Genomic DNA, 19,115 nt, shown 5'->3' with positions numbered 1-19,115 from the left:
GCATACAAATCACTTCTTCTAGTGAACCACTGAATGGAATGAAACCAAACATGGCATGAATGTTCCTTATGTGGTGCTGACCAAGTGTTGTTACTTTGTAGCTGATCCATCATCCAAGATGGCCGCCAGCGTGGGACTTAGTTTAACATAGGACCCTATGGGAAATGCATACAAATGACTTCTTTTAGAGAACCACTGAATGGAATGAAATCAAACATGGCATGAATGTTCCTAATGTGGTGCTGACCAAGTGTTGTTACTTTGTAGCCGATCCATTATCCAAGATTGCCGCCAGCGGGGGACTTAGTTTAACATAGGACCCTATAAGGAAATGCATACAAATGACTTCTTTTAGAGAACCACTGAATGGAATAAAACCAAACATTGCATGAATGTTCCTTATGAGGTGCTGACCAAGTGTTGTTACTTTGTAGCTGATCCATCATCCAAGATGGCCGCCAGCAGGGAACTTAGTTTAACATAGGACCCTATGGGAAATGCATACAAATGACTTCTTTTAGAGAACCACTGAATGGAATAAAACCAAACATGGCATGAATGTTCCTTATGAGGTGCTGACCAAGTGTTGTTACTTTGTAGCCGATCCGTCATCCAAGATGGCCGCCAGTGGGGGACTTTTGAATGAAATTAAACATGTTCCTTTTCTTATAAATGAGGTTGTGTTGTCACTTTTAGCCAAATTTTATATTTTTTTATATGATTTCAAAAACCCAAGTAGAATCAGGTGAGCGATACAGGCTCTTGAGAGCCTCTAGTTAAATTGTTATTTGGATGGAGAGTTGTTTCATTGGCACTCACACCACATCTTCCTATATATACCAATAAAAGCAATATTTAATGATCTTATTACAGTGTTGAATAGATAACAATAAACATGATGGTTATCTTACTTTTATTATTAGCAAAACATTTCAATTCAAACACAAATAATTAACTAAATATACGAGTTACCTTCCATTTGTGACTGCGTTGCAATATTTGCCCATTCTATTAATGAATGAACGTTCTGCTCATTGTCGTAATCTGAAAAAATAGCAATACTATTGTATACAAAGAAGATTACCAGTTATAAATACTTTTAATTCTTCACATTACATTCAAAAGAACTGATATCCCTAAATCACTTATTGATAGTGAAGAAGAAAAATTACGAAATAATTGCATTTATAAAAACTATTTACCAGTTAACTCGGTCCTGATCTGACACTCCTCTGATCTGAATTTTAAAACGCGGATATTTTGGGGTGCTGCTGTTGTTATTTGTGATATATTTTAACTGATTCACCCACTTCGCAGTGTCTACTTAGTCTACTATAGGAATTATTTATTGATGCTATTCTAATCCTGAACATGAATGTAATACATACCACTGGACGCTAAAACATCCCTTAGTCAATGGATTGATGTAGTTTTGTTACATTTGTTAATATCTCATAATGATAACAAACAATACTATAATCACCTCTTTCTGTCATTTGTGCCATGGTCATTATTCCTCTCTTTTTACGTCCATTTTCTCTACCAGACTCTCTATATGACCTGCAATTACAAGAAACAGAAAAAAACACATAGATGTAACATATAAAGTTGTACTAAAAAAATGTTATTAAAGTTTTAAATTGTTTTTATATTTCATTCGATGTTTTTTTTCATCTAAACACACATTAAAATTAATTTTGAAAAAATAAAATGTAAAAAAATGCTATGGTCAATATATAATGTCATAACTAGTACAAATCAGCCTTAATTCCAAGTCTTTATCAGTTTCTTTTGACAAAACTGAACCAAGATACAGATCAGCCGTTTCAGGTTTATTTCCATAATTATTTCTGTGTTAATTTCTGCTAATACATGTAGATGTAGGTCTTTATACTTTTCTGCTATTATGATGCAATATTTCTATTTACTCGGTTCAATATATATATCAAAATGCGCTCTGAATATAGTTAAACCCTATTATCCTACCTTTCTTCTAAACCTGCAGGGGCTATATTAGGCTTTGGTTCTTCTTCTACTTGATTATCTATCTTAGGAAATAACAGTTCTCCTTGATAACACCGTTTCTTTTTGTGGCAGAACGTTCTGTTGTCTAGATTATCATTAGTTCTGCATAATCTAAACCCATACTTTGATTTCCTTTTTGCTTTTTTCTTATCTACTATTTGTTCTGCTGTTTGGGATTTTACTACCGTGTCTTTTGATTTCAAAGTACCTGTAGAAGAATTTTTTGAAACTTTTGCTGTTTCTGAACGATTTGGAAGCTGCGGAACATTGACATTTTGTTTTCCATGGCAATATGCTGAATCTTTTAAATTCGGATGATGCTCTTGCCTTTCTTTAGATTCATATTCATCAACTAATTGTTCAGTGGAATTGTCAATAGTTCGTATATCTGAACCGTCTGTTTCTATTTGCATCGGTAATTGATGACATTCTATTTGCCGCATATCTTTTGAATTTTCTTTTGTTCTATAATCATCAATACTCATAGAAACAGTCTGTAGTTTCTTTGTTAGTACTCCAACAGATTCTAATATTAACTGCAATTGAGCTGAATTTTTTTTCTTAGTCTCATAAACTTTCATCAAACGAGTTTCGATTTCTGTCATAAAATATATTAAAAATATCAAAACTACCATATATTATTAAATAACAAAGATGCAGATGTTATGCAAAAGCCACGAACACAGTTATATAAATACACAAAATAAAGATCACTTCATTTGAACTGTTTCATTTTTCGGGTAAGGGGGGATTTGTATATGTTGAGAATTGTGTTATATTAGGTCCGAGACCACAATTATTTCGTAGTGCATTTCTTTTAGAGCATAAATGAAAATAAAAAAAATCCCAACAGCGCTTTCTCAATGAAATTTTTACAGTGTTTTGTACTACGTTTGGGACAAATTATATCCAAATTATAGAAAACTTCATCGGCTCTAACTCAAGATATGGACAATTTCATGTTTAGGGCGCCTTGAAATTTTATGACAGCTTCCAAAGTGCTAAGTTTTAACCTCTTTCAGCTGAACCAAATCACTACTTTCCTTTAAAATTCTGGACCCAAAGTTTTGTTCAGTGTAACTTCACCCCCTATTTGCTATTTGAGGTATTAAACATGGAGAAATAAATTTGGAAGGGGTACACAAAATAATTGCAAGTAACCCACTGTCAACACTAGGGACTATAAACAAATCAAGGGACGACAATTGTGGTCTTTAATATATAGGGTTGGGATTGTTTGTAATTTCAAGACGTTTTTATCAGTTTATACTTTTAACAAATATGTCTGCTATGAATACTTATTATACGATTGAATAGGGATAAACACAATCGTGACACATAGATTAAATAATACAGCATACAAATTAACTAAAATAGTCAAATTTAATATCGCCCAATCAATTTCAGATTGTTAAAAAAAAAAATGAGATGCATATGCTATTCATTGACGTGTCATTGCGTTTGTCGAAGTTTTCTCGTTCAATGAAAAAAGTAAAATCACAAAAATACTGAACTCAGAGGAAAATCAATACGGAAAGTCCATAATCACATGGCCAAATCAAATAACAAAACGCATCAAAAACGAATAGACATGAACTGTCATATTCCTGACTTGGTACAGGCTTTTTCAAATGTAGAAAATGGTGGATTAAACCTGGTTCTATAGCGCTAACCCTCTCTCTTTAATAACAGTCTCATCAAATTCCGTTATATTTACATGATGCGTTAAATAAACAGTCACAATTAATAAAATAGTCAAAAATATGGGTACATCAGTCATCATCGCATAACAATTTTAAAAGGGACAATTTAACAGAACACAAAAACATCTATCTGCGAACACATGGATTGACTTGAGTGTCTGACGTCATAAAATTTGTATACGTCACATAAATTTGTCGTTCAATGTGCATACAAACAGTTTTAAAATTTACATAGGCAATGTAAGCATACAGAGTTAAAAAATCAAAATTATGTAATAACAAATTACAGAAATAGACCGAGATTTAAACTAGTCCAATAGTTAAAGGTAGAGTTTATGAGAATCCAAAAATAGTTAATTCCACTACGCGGTGGAATGATTTTGACGTTTGTGGTTCAACGTATATAGTAATTCATAATAGAAATGTATCATAATGACATATAGTTATCAAAGGTACCAGGATAATAGACCAAAATAATACTGACGGATTCTTTTAAAGTACAGAGTCACGTAATAAGAACAAACGAAATACAAAGAGTCGTATATACAAAACAAACCACAAAAAAATGAAATCCAATACACACACATTGACGAGATGTATAAGTACCGAGCCACGTCAAACGGATATCACATAAAACCATTCAACAGTAAAAGTAACATTAATAATAGAACAAAGACAAATGACAGAACAGTAAAACATGTTGTCAAGACGACAAACAACATCAGCACGCAGAATCTTCACATCAAGACCATCGTGGATTATTTGAGAAGTTGATACGGAATATTTATCAACAAGGTCTTGGTACCTTCCGATGAACTTATTTAGAAAAAGGACGAGACGTTCTTTGAAATACCCCTGGTTCATCAACTTTCTACTCAGACACTGATGACGTTTTACAAAGTCTGAGTAGGAGCTGCAAGCTCTTGAATATCGAATAAGTTGGGAAATATATATCCCAAATGCAGGTGAAGTTGGTATGTTGCTACTAAGGTGGGGGAAATTTATAATTTCAAAATTAAAATCGTCTCGTTTGTCATAGATTCTGGTACTGAGATGACTGTGTAAGTCAAATTCGAGATATAAGTCTAAAAATGAGGCGGAGGAAGCGGTGTCTGTTGTTTCCTTAATCTCTAGTTCTGGGGGATATATCAATGGAACCCAATCAGAAAAGTTCGGATTGTTTATGGAAAGAACATCATCAATATATCTGAAAGTGAAATTAAATAATCTGGCTTCTTTGATCCTCTTGTTTTTGACAAGTGTCTGGAGGAACTCCGATTCATATGAAAATAAGAAGAGGTCGGCAAGAAGAGGCGCACAGTTTGTTCCCAGGAATGCCGACAATATATTGGAAAAGTCTACCTCCAAACTCAACAAATATGTTGTCGATAAGAAACTCAAGCATACTGACCACTTGTTCTTCATGGTAGCATATTTTACCTTTTTGTTTGTCACTATTAACGAAATATGCCTTATGAAATCCCAAAGTAATAAATTTATAGCGTATACTACCATTTTTATGTTGAAAGGCATTGTGGATAATTTCTTTTAGGCGATTTTTCAATTTTACATGGGGAATGGTGGTATACAGGGTTGAAAAATCAAAAGTTTTGATGGAACTAATTTCAGAAAAAGACCGAGATTTAAAATTGTCTAGAAGTTCTTTAGAATTTTTAAGAATCCACATATGGTTAATACCACTACGCGAGTAAACAGTTTCGCAGTATTTCTGAAGACCCTCTTTTACTGTGGACAGAATCTTAGTCAATCTAATGGACAATTCTTTAGTGGAACATGAAGCTGAGCCAGCAATATACCGTTGTTTGTAACGTTGAAATCCGTGTAAATTTAGTTAACCAGATGCTCAACATTGTGATCTATGACTATAGCAGACAAATGCATAAAGATACAAGATACAAGGATGTCAGAATGTGAGTTCCTTTTATGTTGTCTCACCATCATTTGAAATATCTTTGGTATCAAGCAGAAGGCAAACAAAAAATGATTTTTCCACATGTGTACCATTGTTTTGTAATAACTTAAAAGATTTACCTTCAAGTCTACTTATTTCATTCGTCGCTGTGGGACTGCTTGGAATAAGATAAAAACATAATATAATGTTTAATATGGTTTAATCAGTATGTAGTAAATATCCGTTCATTATGTTTTCTTAAAATGTTCTGTACCAAGTCTGGAATATGATACATGTGATAGTAGTTATCAAATAGTCCGTTTAGATGTATGTTTGCGGGCTTTTTTTTTGTTGCACTTCGGTGTTTCTGTTGTTCCGTTGTTAGTTGCTGTGTTTCTCTTGGTTTTAGTTTGTAAACTGGATTTATTTTCTCTCAAACGAGTTATTATAACCGGATTTGTTTTCTCCAAATCGAGTTATTACTTCTGAACAGTGGTATACTACAGTTGTCTTTATTCATACAAATAACTATGATTATGTTTAAAACAATTTTTGAGTAGAACTCAGATTTTTTATGACATTTGATTAAATACACACAAACCATACCTATTTGCATCTCCCTATATTTTTTTTTATCTTTCTTACACATTAATACAAAAATATGCTAATGTTGATTACGTAGAATACCATGTCGTTATCAGTAAGGTAAACAGTATTAAAAAAATATCTAACTTCAAGAAACATTCAAAAAGGCTGAAGTCGATAAAACCTGACAAAACCATACGCTCGACTTTCTAAAAAAACCCTTCTCTATGCAACTTGACTTACAAACGGAACAAATAGAAAACAACGTTCATATTTCTCAAAAGTTTGTTTCTTTTTGTATTTTTCAGAAAGAAAAAAAATTAGTTTAACTTCTTTTATAGCTAGGTCAACATCCTTTTTAATGAATTTTTGTCACAGTATATAATCTGATACAAATTTATTTGAATTCTATCCCAATTTTGTGTTTCCTGTATTAATGTTGTTTACGGCAACCATTGTAGACTCTATAATCGCTTAACTTTAATTCCCCTACTGGCATACAATTACATTTCATTTTTTAAACACATGACATATTGTATTTATCATAAAATGGGTTTCCAGCATTTTTTTAAACTTCAAATATTCATTCTTTTCATTTTTTCTACTCACGCATGGTTTATCTTATGTGTAACCTGACTTTGTGTTTGCTTCAGATCTTGTATAGACCTTTGCACAGTGTGCAGCTGAAATAAAAAAAAAAAGCAACTGTTAACGTTATGTCATTTAAATGTGTGTTTTAGAGTTTCTTATATCTCATTTCGTAAACATTTGAGGCTTTTACATTGTAAAGAATTATATTTGTAATTATCTTTCACATTTTGACTTAAAATTGAGAATAAAAACAGGGAATGTGTCAAAGAGACAACTACACGCCCAACAAGCAAATAACAACCGAAAGCCATAAAAGATTTATTTTCAAAATAACATTTAGTACAAATCTTACTGCAACAGATGCGCATTTGACAATAAATATATCTTCTTACGTTCGCCTCATTACTTACATACAAGATATATGTTAGTAAGGCGACGAGCTTTACGACTTCACTTGGTCCAATAGTACTGATTTACAAACAAGATGGTTGAAAAGCATTAATGAGAACTGCTCGGGGCTTTCCTTTTAGAATATATAAAGTCTATATATACAGAAAAATGGACAACTGTTGAATTTCTGAGAAGATATGACCTTTTAGGGAGGTGAATTCGAATATCTATAATACTAAAATAACGAGGTCCAATTTGTCAGCCGTCATCGGGTTAAAACGACAAATCAAAGAATTCAACTTTATATATAGTTAATATAGGATAATGGTGTTGATTAAAAATTACACCACTACAGATCCTTTTGTTTCAATCGGAACAACTCGGCCTTTCTGGTTGCACGAAGAAATAACCTCGTATGCATTAGGCGGAGGAATCATTGTCCGGAAAATTTTCCGATTCGATTCAAAATTATATTTTTTCGACTGGACTGGTACATTTTTTTTACCATTACTTATTTACTTTGCTCCTTCTTTAATGCCAAAATATTTGGCAGAGTTAAAGTTCTTAATTACTGTGATATGTAACCAAATTATAGCGCCACCTGGAGGATAGAACTTCTTTGTGTCGCGGATCACTACAATTCCGGCCAACAATTTAAGAAGAATTTCTCCGTAGTGCATACGAGGCTATTGTACTGCGTAGCGAGAATGGCCGAGTAGTTACGATTGCCTTTTGTTTTTCACATAATTGATATTACCAAGAATTAACAAGTTCTGGGTCGAATCCGATACCAATTCCAATAGTATATTCACCTGTTTACTATTACCTTACCTGTACGTTCTGCATCTGAAAGGCGCACCACCCAACGGTGTATTTAGGATTTTGTTATATATACACGGGTCATAATTACAGGGTTGACACTACTAAATTCAATCATTGTGACATTGTTACCTATTGTAGTATTTTAATCACTATGACTTTCTAAGATTATAAGACGAATACTAAAAATCTGGACTTAAAATAACGCGTATATGTACAGTTTTCAATTTGTTACCCGGCATTACGTAAAACAGCGAATCAAAGAATTAAACTTTATTTATGACTTATATAGAACAATGCTTTTGATTAAAAAATACTCCATTCCAGGCACTTTTGTTTTCTAAATAAATAATATTACCAATAATTGATAAACTGTGCTTCTTATAATCGGCATGAATTTATCAGATGACAATACAAATACTAAAATAAGGCATACGCTTAGTTATATACTTTAATTCAGTCACGGACCCGCGATATCACGGGTGTGTTCTAGTAATATATATTGTGACAACGAAGCTTACCTAATATTGAGGTCTTTATTTAGTGCTTCGTGTTATTGTTTACAAAATATCAACAAAAGAAGATCAAGAACAATATTTCACGATATGGTAACTCTGCAAAGCACACATATCTGCATGACTTCATGAACAAATGTCAAGATACAAAAACAAACCCCGCTTTGTCCCGCAATTCGCCCGTAATTACAGCTCATCTGACACTGACAACGATCAATCTTACTGTCCCATCCCCAACAGAATAAGTATGATTTCATCTACAAATACCTCACCATCACCATCACACGCCGCAAAAACAATGAAATCTGTTGACGATATATTCCAAATTCTAGTAACAATCAAAAATAATCAGGAATCTATGAGAAAATCATTAGAACAAAGAATTCGCACAAGTTGACAATACAATTGTAAAACTTGAAAGAAAGATGAAAGATGTAGAATTTTAACAAACGCACGATGGAAACATAGAAAATAATGCGAATAGTATTCACCCAAAGCTTGTGTTTAAAAATGTACAACCGATCGATAGCGAGATGAAACGCAACGAACGAATTGAGAAACAAACGCAAGTTAAGAAACAACGATAACTTTAGTAACATATAGAGCCAGATCGCTCTAGATGCAAACGGATACAAGAAGCCCACATGCGGTGATTAGTGAAGGCTATCCCGGATCTTGAATTTAAAAGTTGACGAATCGTTCAAAAATAACAGTTTTTACTCGGCCAGCCAAATGAACTTTAAATAGGTAGATGGAATTGTAAAGGGTGGTATTTGTCCCATAATTGTAATGACAGCAGAACTTTGCGAGAGAACATTTTACAAGCCCTAACTGTGATATAATTGGGTTATGCGAAACGCACCTAAAATGGGATGATAAAATCGATCTACTTGGGTGCAAATGGATCTGCTTAAATAGAAGGAACATTTTACTGAACTCCTGGCATGGAAGCGGGGGTGTTGGATTTTAACTGAAGCGAGTTTGCTACAGCATTTTGAGGTGGACATTTGACAATTATCGAGATGACATCTTATGGATACAACTTAGATCAAAGGTCGATCAAGACATGAAAACGAACTTTTGTGTATGCTATTAGAGGTCGGTCATTCACAAATGTATCGTATACGTTGACGCATCTGCAGATATATCAAAAATTATAATGTCATCCCGCCCTTATTAATAATGTCATGCTTCATTTTAAAAATAAAAACCTAATTGGTTTTTTTTCAAAAACAATCAAACATACACTTTCAATATTTGTGATAGTGGTGTTTGTAAAAAAAAAAAGGAGGATTCTATCAACTACGTTTACATGTTCGCAAAAAGGAGCCAATGTAGGGCAGTTACACGAATATCGTACACGAATCTAGTTAAAAACATATTTCAAGATCCTATATAAATAATCAAACAAACAAAAAACAATGTACCACTTATATAGATGTAAGGAACTTTGAATATTGTTCATTTGCGATTTTATCATAAAAGGTAATAGAAAAGTACTGAGTATCACACTATTTGTCAAATTACAATTTGGTTCTACGTGAGCACCAGTTCATACAAAAACAAGCGTGTTTACTGTATTCACTACTATCATGCCTATAAACTGTTCCAACTATCCGGAATATCTTTAAAAGTCGGGTTACATATTCAGCAAAAACGCGATATTTATATATATTATATATATTCCTATTTGTTTTGTAAATTTCTGCATTATAAATTAATCAGTCGCCTATTTACATTATTGAAAGTGCATCAAATTAAAGCTCGGTATAACATACTGTTTTTGGTATGTCTGCAGATGCGGATACGTCAACGTATATGATACGGTAGATACGTCTTTAAATGACCGACCTCTATATTTCAGCCTGAACGTTCAAGCAGGGGAAATATAGCGCAAGACTTGTATGACAGTTTACTGTCAGAAATCTTTTTATACAGTAATGATGGTCCAATATTTCTTTGTGGCGATTTGAACGGACGTGTAGGATCTATTCAAGATTTTGACGATTTGATTTGACGATACGATAGTTCCAGAACGAAAATGGGTTGACGATACGAGATACGCGTTTGATGATCATTTGGTGAACTTTCTGAAAGACAGTAGATGTTGTATGTTAAACGGTTTGGGGGGTGGGGGCGTGGGGTATGGAAGAAGATAAAAATAATTGTACATACGTATCAAATATCGGTAAATCGGTCGTGAATTATATGATCGTACCGTACAACTTTTTGACGCAGTATGAAAACTTTGAAGTGAAACTCGTTTCTGATGTCATTTCTGATCACGATATTCCATTGGCAACGAATTATAATCCTCTGGATGAGTCGTTTTTACAGTGCTATGTTCAACTATCTGGATATTCAAAACTGAATGCAATACCTTTTGATAAAGAAGATCAAGCATCAGAAAAAACGGATAGTTCACACAATTTTCTGAAAATAAAATACAACGTTAAAAGTATCTCTACGAACATTTTCTCGTGCGAACGGTGCGTCGTAGAACTTAACGGCATAATAGACGCACTGCTAAGAGTACAGAACGTCAATAGTGAAATCGACGCGGTTTTCGATACACTTATTAACACACTCCACGATGAAATGAGTGAACACATATTGTTCAAAGATATCAGGTCATCGACTAGAAAGGTGAAAAATAGAGGCAAACCCTATTGGAATAATGAATTGAAGAACCTGTTCAAACGAGCGTGTAACGCAGAAGAAAAAAAAATGCCTTGGGTTCAAAGATGATCATCGCAGGAAACTTACATTAAAAATGGAAAGAAGAATACTTAGAACTTTTCTCCGAAAACACTACAAATGTCGATAATGAGTTCATGGAGAGAATTACGGCATTTAACAGCCAATGGGATCTAGAATTCGAACAATTGCGAGTAATTGTAGACGATAATGATTATCAACACATAAGTTGCATGAACGATGAGATAACGATAGAAGAAACAAAGCGTGCGATTCGAAAAGCGAAAAACGAGAAAGCTGTAGGACTTGTAACGGCAAACTACTAACGGTCCTACATCGCCTTTTTAACACTTGTTTTACGCATGGAATAGTTCCGGACTACTGGGCCAAGAGTATCATTCATCCTCTTTTGAAGAAGGGACAAAACTATAGAGATCCTTTAGGATATCGATGGATTAGCCTTATCTCAACAATAGCGACAACGTACAGCAATATTCTTAACACTCGACTTCTTGAATATTTAGAGGACAATAGTTTGCTCAACGAGGAACAGAATGGATTTCGGAAACTTCGATCATGCTTCGACCATATAAACAGGTTGAGCACTATTCTCCGAAATCGAAAACTATACTTAATCGATTCTGTGCAAACGCATTAAAAAAACGAACATTAACAATCTTGGTTAGACAATATTCAGCAAATTCCTAAAATGAGAACGTACAAACATTTTAAAACTGAATTTGCTACAGAAACCTTTCTAAAACGTTGCTTCACTAGAAGTCAGAGATCTTCTATTTAACGCATGCGTTATGTGACATTTCCTTTAAAAATCGAGAAGGAACGAAATCGGACCATTCCAGTATAAGGCAGAACTAGTAAATTGTGCGATACAAACTCCGTTGAGGACGAAATACACTTTTTGATCCAATTTCCAAAATATACAGAGAAAAGAAACAAACAGTTTGAATATATTTGTGTAACATTCCGTGATATATCTGGTCTTTCTGACACTGATAAACTGTGTGAGCTTCTTTCTAACCACAAACTTAGCAAACTCGTGGCAAATTTTATAGCAGACTGTTGTCATAACAGAGCTTTAAAACTATAATCATTTGATACGAAATTATTTCTCTTATCTTTTTTTCTTTTTTTGCAATTCGCTTATATATAACCTGACACTAAATTTAATGAACAATGATAAAGTCTCATAATTATATATATGTTAAATAACGATTCAAACAGTGCATCGTAAGCCTATTTCACTGGTGGTAAGCGGATGGTCGTAACTAAAAGTTACGACCATCCGGAGATGGGAGACAACTCTAGGGATAAGTTTTTCTTCTCCGATTTTAGTGCACTAAAATGTTCATTTGAACCAAACCGCTTGTCTCGTACATACTATTCGGCAGTCCAGTGATCTTAAAACCAAATTTGATGCATTAAAACATTCAAATTTTCGTTAAACAGTCATTAAAAAATTCAAGCATGATGGTCGTAACTTTAAATGTGTGATGGTCGTTACTTCAATTATAGTATTATTGATGATGGTCGTAACCGACACAAGATGGTCGTAACTTTGAAAGATGACCGTAACTCGAGTATTTAGACAAACTTTTATAAATGTATTTTAATTGTAAAGGTAATAGACTCAGATGTAATATATGATTTGCTACAAACAATATTATTTTTTACTCTGGCAATGATATGCAGAAATTAAGCTAGAGAATTATTAAACATACACATTTCTGATGGATTTCAAACGCTCATCATTTAGGAGCAACAGTGAAAACTAATCAACTCGCATTAAGCCAAAAAGTATGTTAGGGTTGAGAATTAATATATGTTTTACTGTACGTTAAGGCATGTAATTATTAAATGCACGTGTATTCCCTTACATTTGTTTTTAGTGTTTTTTATTTACAACTTTTTTTTTATCTGCAATCATGTCGGCAGATGAAATTATTAGACGTACAATTCTGAACAATCATCTTTAAATCATTTATTGCAGTTCTTATAAGTCTTTGAGTCTTTGAGTCTTTGTTAACTCCTTGACTTTAAATTGTTTCTGTCTTATAAACTATTTGCCTTCAAATATTCGTCTTTTGGTCGTTCATAACGAAAAAGAATTCACAAATGCACTTCTGAGTCCGGGTTGAGTTCAATATCGTAGCTGCTACGTAGTGCTACGTAGATTTTGAAGATTGAACATGTAGCTATTGACAAGTTGTTATATAGATATTGATAGCATCTACGTAGCCGCTACGATATTGAATTCAACCCAGGATTTTATTACGTGTTGTAGTTATTTTCTATCGATTACATAACGATTATATATTGCTGTATAGCATTGCTATTAGTTCTAAGTATTGGTACGTAATGAACATTGTGTTAACCTCGAAAGTAGAAATATTGTTGATATATATTTTACACTGCTACATGCACTGAATTTAAGAGTAAAATAAAATACTAGTTTGTAGCCAGGCTTAAGCTTGTAGTCAGGATAATGTTACAAGGACTTAGGTCAAACTAAATGTACTGCGGCAACTATAACATACAAATCCCGGTATGCAGGTTGCAAATCATGTGTGAGTTATATGTTTACATTGTATGAATGACTACAAGCTACTCATGGACTTCGTCATTAGACATTACTGTGCACCTGATTATCAGCTTGATTTCACCAAACAACAATATGATGTTTAAGCATCCAGGCTAAAAATAAAGCGTGTGTTGTTTAACTCAGGTACGGACCTGCGAATTCGCGGGTCTAGTCTTGATAACGACCTTCATAACCTATCAATATTTTAAGCTTATTTTGACTCCTTATAAATACTCTTTTGACTTAATGTATCATTCTTAAATTAAAGATTTTTAAAAAATCAACTATAGTAAGTACATCCTCAAAACGTTTATGTTTTCAATAGATGCGAATTCCAAACGGAAAAAAATCAGAATACTGTTATTTCATGTGATGTCCAATTTGTAAAAAATACCTTTTTCTAAAACTCATCTATTTTGTAACTCAAATAATTATTTGCTACATTTTGTGCTTTTTATTTCTAACTAAGAATTATCATAACCAGAGCTGTGTTTCTTGTTTTAAAATGAATTCTCCACTTTTGAGAAAAATTACATTGTTAATGAATTTAACCGCTTACATTAATTCAAATATTTGCCCCTTTGTTAATTTTATACCATTTATTTTCAGAATATATGACTGTTTATTTCATTTTGTATTGTTTCGTTCCAATTTTCTTCTTTACAGGTATCCCTCTCTCCATTTAGTTTTTATTATTTGGTGAAAACAACTTCACAATTTATACATGTTATATAAATGATATATGATATATTCATATAACAAAAGACACGTTTAGAACTCTTTACTGGTTCGGTTCAAGACATTTGAAAAATTTGGAATTTTAAATCGAACTTTAATCAAAATTCCCCAAAACTGATATTTGAAAACTTTTAAATTTTTTGAATTGATAAGTGTTACAGGCATTGAAATTGCTTTATTTTACATTGTATGTAAAAAATGAAAAAAAATCTTCAGAAATACATCATATAAAATACTAGTATACATATAATAAAAGACACGTTTAACACTCTTGACTTGCCTTATTCGGTCTTATTTAAAAACAGAGTTACGACCATCACAAATTTACGTTACGACCATCCTCAATATTTTTGTTTTTTTAGTTACGACCATCATGCTGGAATTTTTGAGTGACTATTTTACGAAAATTGGAATGTTTAAATGCATCAAATTTGGTTTTCATATCACCGGACTGCCGAATAGTATGTACGAGACCAGCGGTTTGGTTCAAATAAACCTTTTAGTGCACGAAAATCGGAAAAGAAAAACTTATCCCTAGAGTTGTCTCCCATCTCCGGATGGTCGTAACTTTTAGTTACGACCATCCGCTTACCACCAGTGTATTTGGCTGGGTGAAGATTTATATCATATATTTATTGTAACGATATATTTAATATTCAGGTTGCACTAAAATAAACAATTCTTCTTTATATCCGAATTATTATCAAAGTCCCAGCAGCAAACTGCAAAGACAATGTTTGTTATCGGTTCAATACTAATGGAACATGTTAAATAAAGGCAACAGTAGTATACCGCTGTATTAAAGACATTTTATAGCAACAATAGTGTCATAACAACAAACCTCTTTTCTGGTTGACTATTTTCAAATTCAACTCGAATTTTGACTTACACTGGTTCATGCTGATTCTTCACTTACCATATCACTTATTGTCAACGCCATCTTGCTATGTTAAGTTATCAAGAGGTCTATCCCTTGTCACTGGTAAAAAGAAAGTAGAAAGATATAAATATAGGACATCATGCAATATATTAAAATATGTAAATCGTACTCAATCATGTCAATAGACTAAACTAATATCTTATTTTTCGCATACGTTTTTCAAAATAGTTCGTATTAAGAAATAGAACAAGCAACCGTTCTTCTATATCATATACTTTACATGAACTGTATGAAGCTGTCTGCTGTATACAAATGCAGTTACATATTTAACAAAAAGCATTATATAAAATTGAGAATGGAAATTGGGAATGTGTCATAGCAACAACAACCCGACCATAGAGCAGTCAACAGCCGAAGGCCACCAATAGGTCTTCAATGTAGCGAGAAACCCCCGCACCCGGAGGCGTCATTCAACTGGTCCCTAATCAAATTTGTATTCTAGTTCAGTGATAATGGATGTATAAATGTTTGCACAAGAATATCACCCGAAAACAGTGATTAATACAGGCATGCTATGGATAGAAACCTCAAATATATATCAGACTTAACGTCATGCATTACCTCTGCATTTGCTCATATATAGACGTGACAAAATTTCTTATTGTTTAAAATACTTAAATGTTATATGAATGTTATTTATATAATAAAGGTGAGATTACAATTGAATGTTAACTTGCTAATGTTGCTAGTATATGTATAATTATTTCTACCTACAAATCGACGGGGTGTCCTTTAAGAATGAAGAGATACTTTCATTTCATATTTTCCAGTCACATGAGCAGGAAGGCGACATTCTTTTTCACTGAACTAATAAACATTTTAGTTAAGACTGACAGCTGAATCCCCACCTCCAGTTGCGGGATTTTCCTGCTGTGTTCCTGCTTTTTGGTCGGTTGTTGTCTCTTTGGCACATTCCCCATTTCCATGATAAATTTTAGATTAAATCATTGTTTTCAATGTAAAATGTACTTACTTCTATTACTTTTTATGTTCCGTAATTTTTGTTGATGAAATTTTTACTTTTGGTTTGAATATTTTGCTTCCTGTTTCTGTTTATTTAAATGAATAAAAAATTCCAATGATTATAAATAGAAACTTTAATGTCTAAAATTAACTTAAGACATTAAGCGTATTTGGACATTGAGACTTTATTTAAACCTCAGAGCTCTGAACATTTAACAGTAAATATTGTGGTTTAATTCATTTATGCATATTTATAAATTGTTATATGTAAATATAATAAATAAAAATATAAACATAAGGCGATGTAATGTTGATTTACAAATTATAACCAAGAACTAGTAGGTGCGATATTCTAACATACATGAGCATTTTAAACATTATATGAAACTTTTATTTGTATTTGTTTTCTTGTGTATATTATATATATAATGCAAACTGTCCTGAGTAAATTATTTCAGTATTTTTTTTCTGAAAGTGAAATGAAACTTAATCGAATAGTTGGAGTGTTTCGATGCGAGAGGAAAAGAAATAATAGCACACAAATACCGGATTGCAAAGTGTAGATAATTTAGCTAGGGAAAAAAATAAATCACAGGTACTTGTGGACAGGATACCCTTTGGGTGCCCCTCAGTCGACTGGCAAAAATCTCAAATACTGTTTGTCAGTAACTTTGACATATTCCCAGTGAAAACAATTTAAATAAACGTTTAATAAAAAATAAATGAAAATTAAACTACATGGGGGTCATTCGGGATAATCCCACTCAGGGGCACCCAAAGGGTATCCTGTCCACAAGTACCTGTGAAATAAATCACTGAGTTTCGATTTTTTTTATTTTGAGACAAAAACTAAGGTTGTGTTATGAAATCATCAAAAAATTCAATAATTCAAATTAGAAAATGAAAGGAATATCATGTCATTTCCTTTGACAAATGTATGCAGATCTATGACAAATTGACAAATATAGCTTTCGTTTTATGATAGGCTTAAACACATATTGAGCATCAATAAGCTTTAATAGAACAATTTGTCTAACTTAAAGCATACTTTGTCAAATCAAGCCTAAAAGAGTTTCGAACAATAAACAGACAGATCTCGAACACTTTGTCGAATAACGATTTTTCTTTTATGAAAACCGATTTCATAAAAGTAATGTTTGATATAACATTGTCTCATTAATGGTTTAACGTTTTAGCGTTCGTTTATTTGCGTTGCACTTCAGTGTTTCTGTTGTTCGTTTGTTCTCCTCGTGTATTTGATGTGTTGCCCTCGGTTTAAGTTGATGACCGAGGTTTTGTTTTCTCTGAATCGATTTATGACTTTGAACACAGGCATACTATTGTTGCCTTTATTGATGGAATAATTATGTATACTATTTCGTTATAATTGTTGTTTTAGAATACAACTTGGATGACACTGTATTAGAATTTAACATATTTTACAATTTGTGAATAAGTTGATTTAAGATAGCTAAAAATGAAGCCTTTAACATTAATTTTGAACTGAGCAATTACGAAATCCGATGAAAACAGAATAAATCTATATATATCTAAATATATATGATAACCGTTTGTTCTGCTATTCTTATAAACCTATATATAGCATTTCTCTAATTCTATGGAAATTTATCCCTTTCCGAACCCATTGTATATAAGTAAAATTTAATCAACGTGTGGTTGCTGGTGATCTCAAAAGATCATTGGATGATTTTAAGGGTCATGACCTTTTTAGCTAACTGGATGAATCAAAATATACTAACAGGTGTTAATGAAATTGACAACTTCGTGCAATGCGGAAGGCACTCGAAGGGGATTTTCGATTAACAAAAAAGGAAATGTATTTTTTAATCATTAGAGAAACAGATTCTTACAAAGTTACTCGTGGATTATCGGATTTATCCAATCTCGATAGTTAAATTATAAATTTCGGCGGCGAGGACTTTAAAATTGATAATTTAACTATCTCGATTGGATAAATCCGATAATCCACTGGTATCAATGTAAGAATCTATATATAGCGGCTAGATATTTAGGCTTTAAAAATGCATTGAATACAATCTGTATGTAAAATAATTTCACATTTTTAATACCTTGATTATTTGCTGATTCATCCCTCAGTTTTTGGAACAAAGGGTTCAATAGATGCTGGCGTTTTTCTTTGCTTTTTTCTTTTTTTTTTCAATTACAGAGTTCAGAAACGTTGATTCAAGTAGACTAACATAAGAGCAATATGATAGTTCTCGGACAGTTAATACTACCGATCCAATTTAGCATAGACACCTTCGTATTGCATAACACGGTTAAATCTTTGAAATCCACATGCGATTAATCTAAATGTAAATTGAATGTCAAAATGAAACGTCAACAATAAGTTCAGTTTGATGTGCATACAATCATACGAAGACCTTTTCTATGAATATAAAATCCACAAAAATAATTACCCACAAGTGACCTCATCAATTACCTGTGTTTCAATTTTGCAACAGGTATGCATTTCTTGGAAAAAATAGATGTACATTTTCCATTATCGTATGTAGTCATTATAACTTTTGATTTCTTATTTGTCTATTAGGACATCTCATATCCTTCAGTTTGTCGTTTGGCATGCAAAAATACTTCATGTCTGATAGAATTTGAA

At 32.7% G+C, this 19,115-nt stretch overlaps 1 protein-coding gene across 1 annotated transcript in view; it reads right to left on the bottom strand.

Moving 5' to 3' along the window:
* The window catches only part of LOC134714900 (uncharacterized), a 38,658-nt gene extending 22,104 nt beyond the window's left edge, over positions 1-16,554 (bottom strand). The window contains exons 1-7 of the mRNA XM_063576595.1: positions 16,488-16,554; positions 15,491-15,553; positions 6,835-6,908; positions 5,781-5,815; positions 1,987-2,623; positions 1,484-1,560; positions 973-1,044 (exon numbers count right to left, since the gene is read on the bottom strand). Of these exons, the coding sequence (XP_063432665.1) occupies positions 973-1,044; positions 1,484-1,560; positions 1,987-2,623; positions 5,781-5,815; positions 6,835-6,908; positions 15,491-15,514 (919 nt within the window). The 5' untranslated portion in view covers positions 15,515-15,553; positions 16,488-16,554. The remainder of the gene's footprint in view (positions 1-972; positions 1,045-1,483; positions 1,561-1,986; positions 2,624-5,780; positions 5,816-6,834; positions 6,909-15,490; positions 15,554-16,487) is intronic.
* Between the last annotated feature and the right edge of the window lie 2,561 nt (positions 16,555-19,115).

This window comes from Mytilus trossulus, chromosome 4 (assembly GCF_036588685.1).
Source record: "Mytilus trossulus isolate FHL-02 chromosome 4, PNRI_Mtr1.1.1.hap1, whole genome shotgun sequence".
Classification (NCBI taxonomy): domain Eukaryota; kingdom Metazoa; phylum Mollusca; class Bivalvia; order Mytilida; family Mytilidae; genus Mytilus; species Mytilus trossulus.
This window is presented reverse-complemented; position numbering and strand designations above follow the sequence as displayed.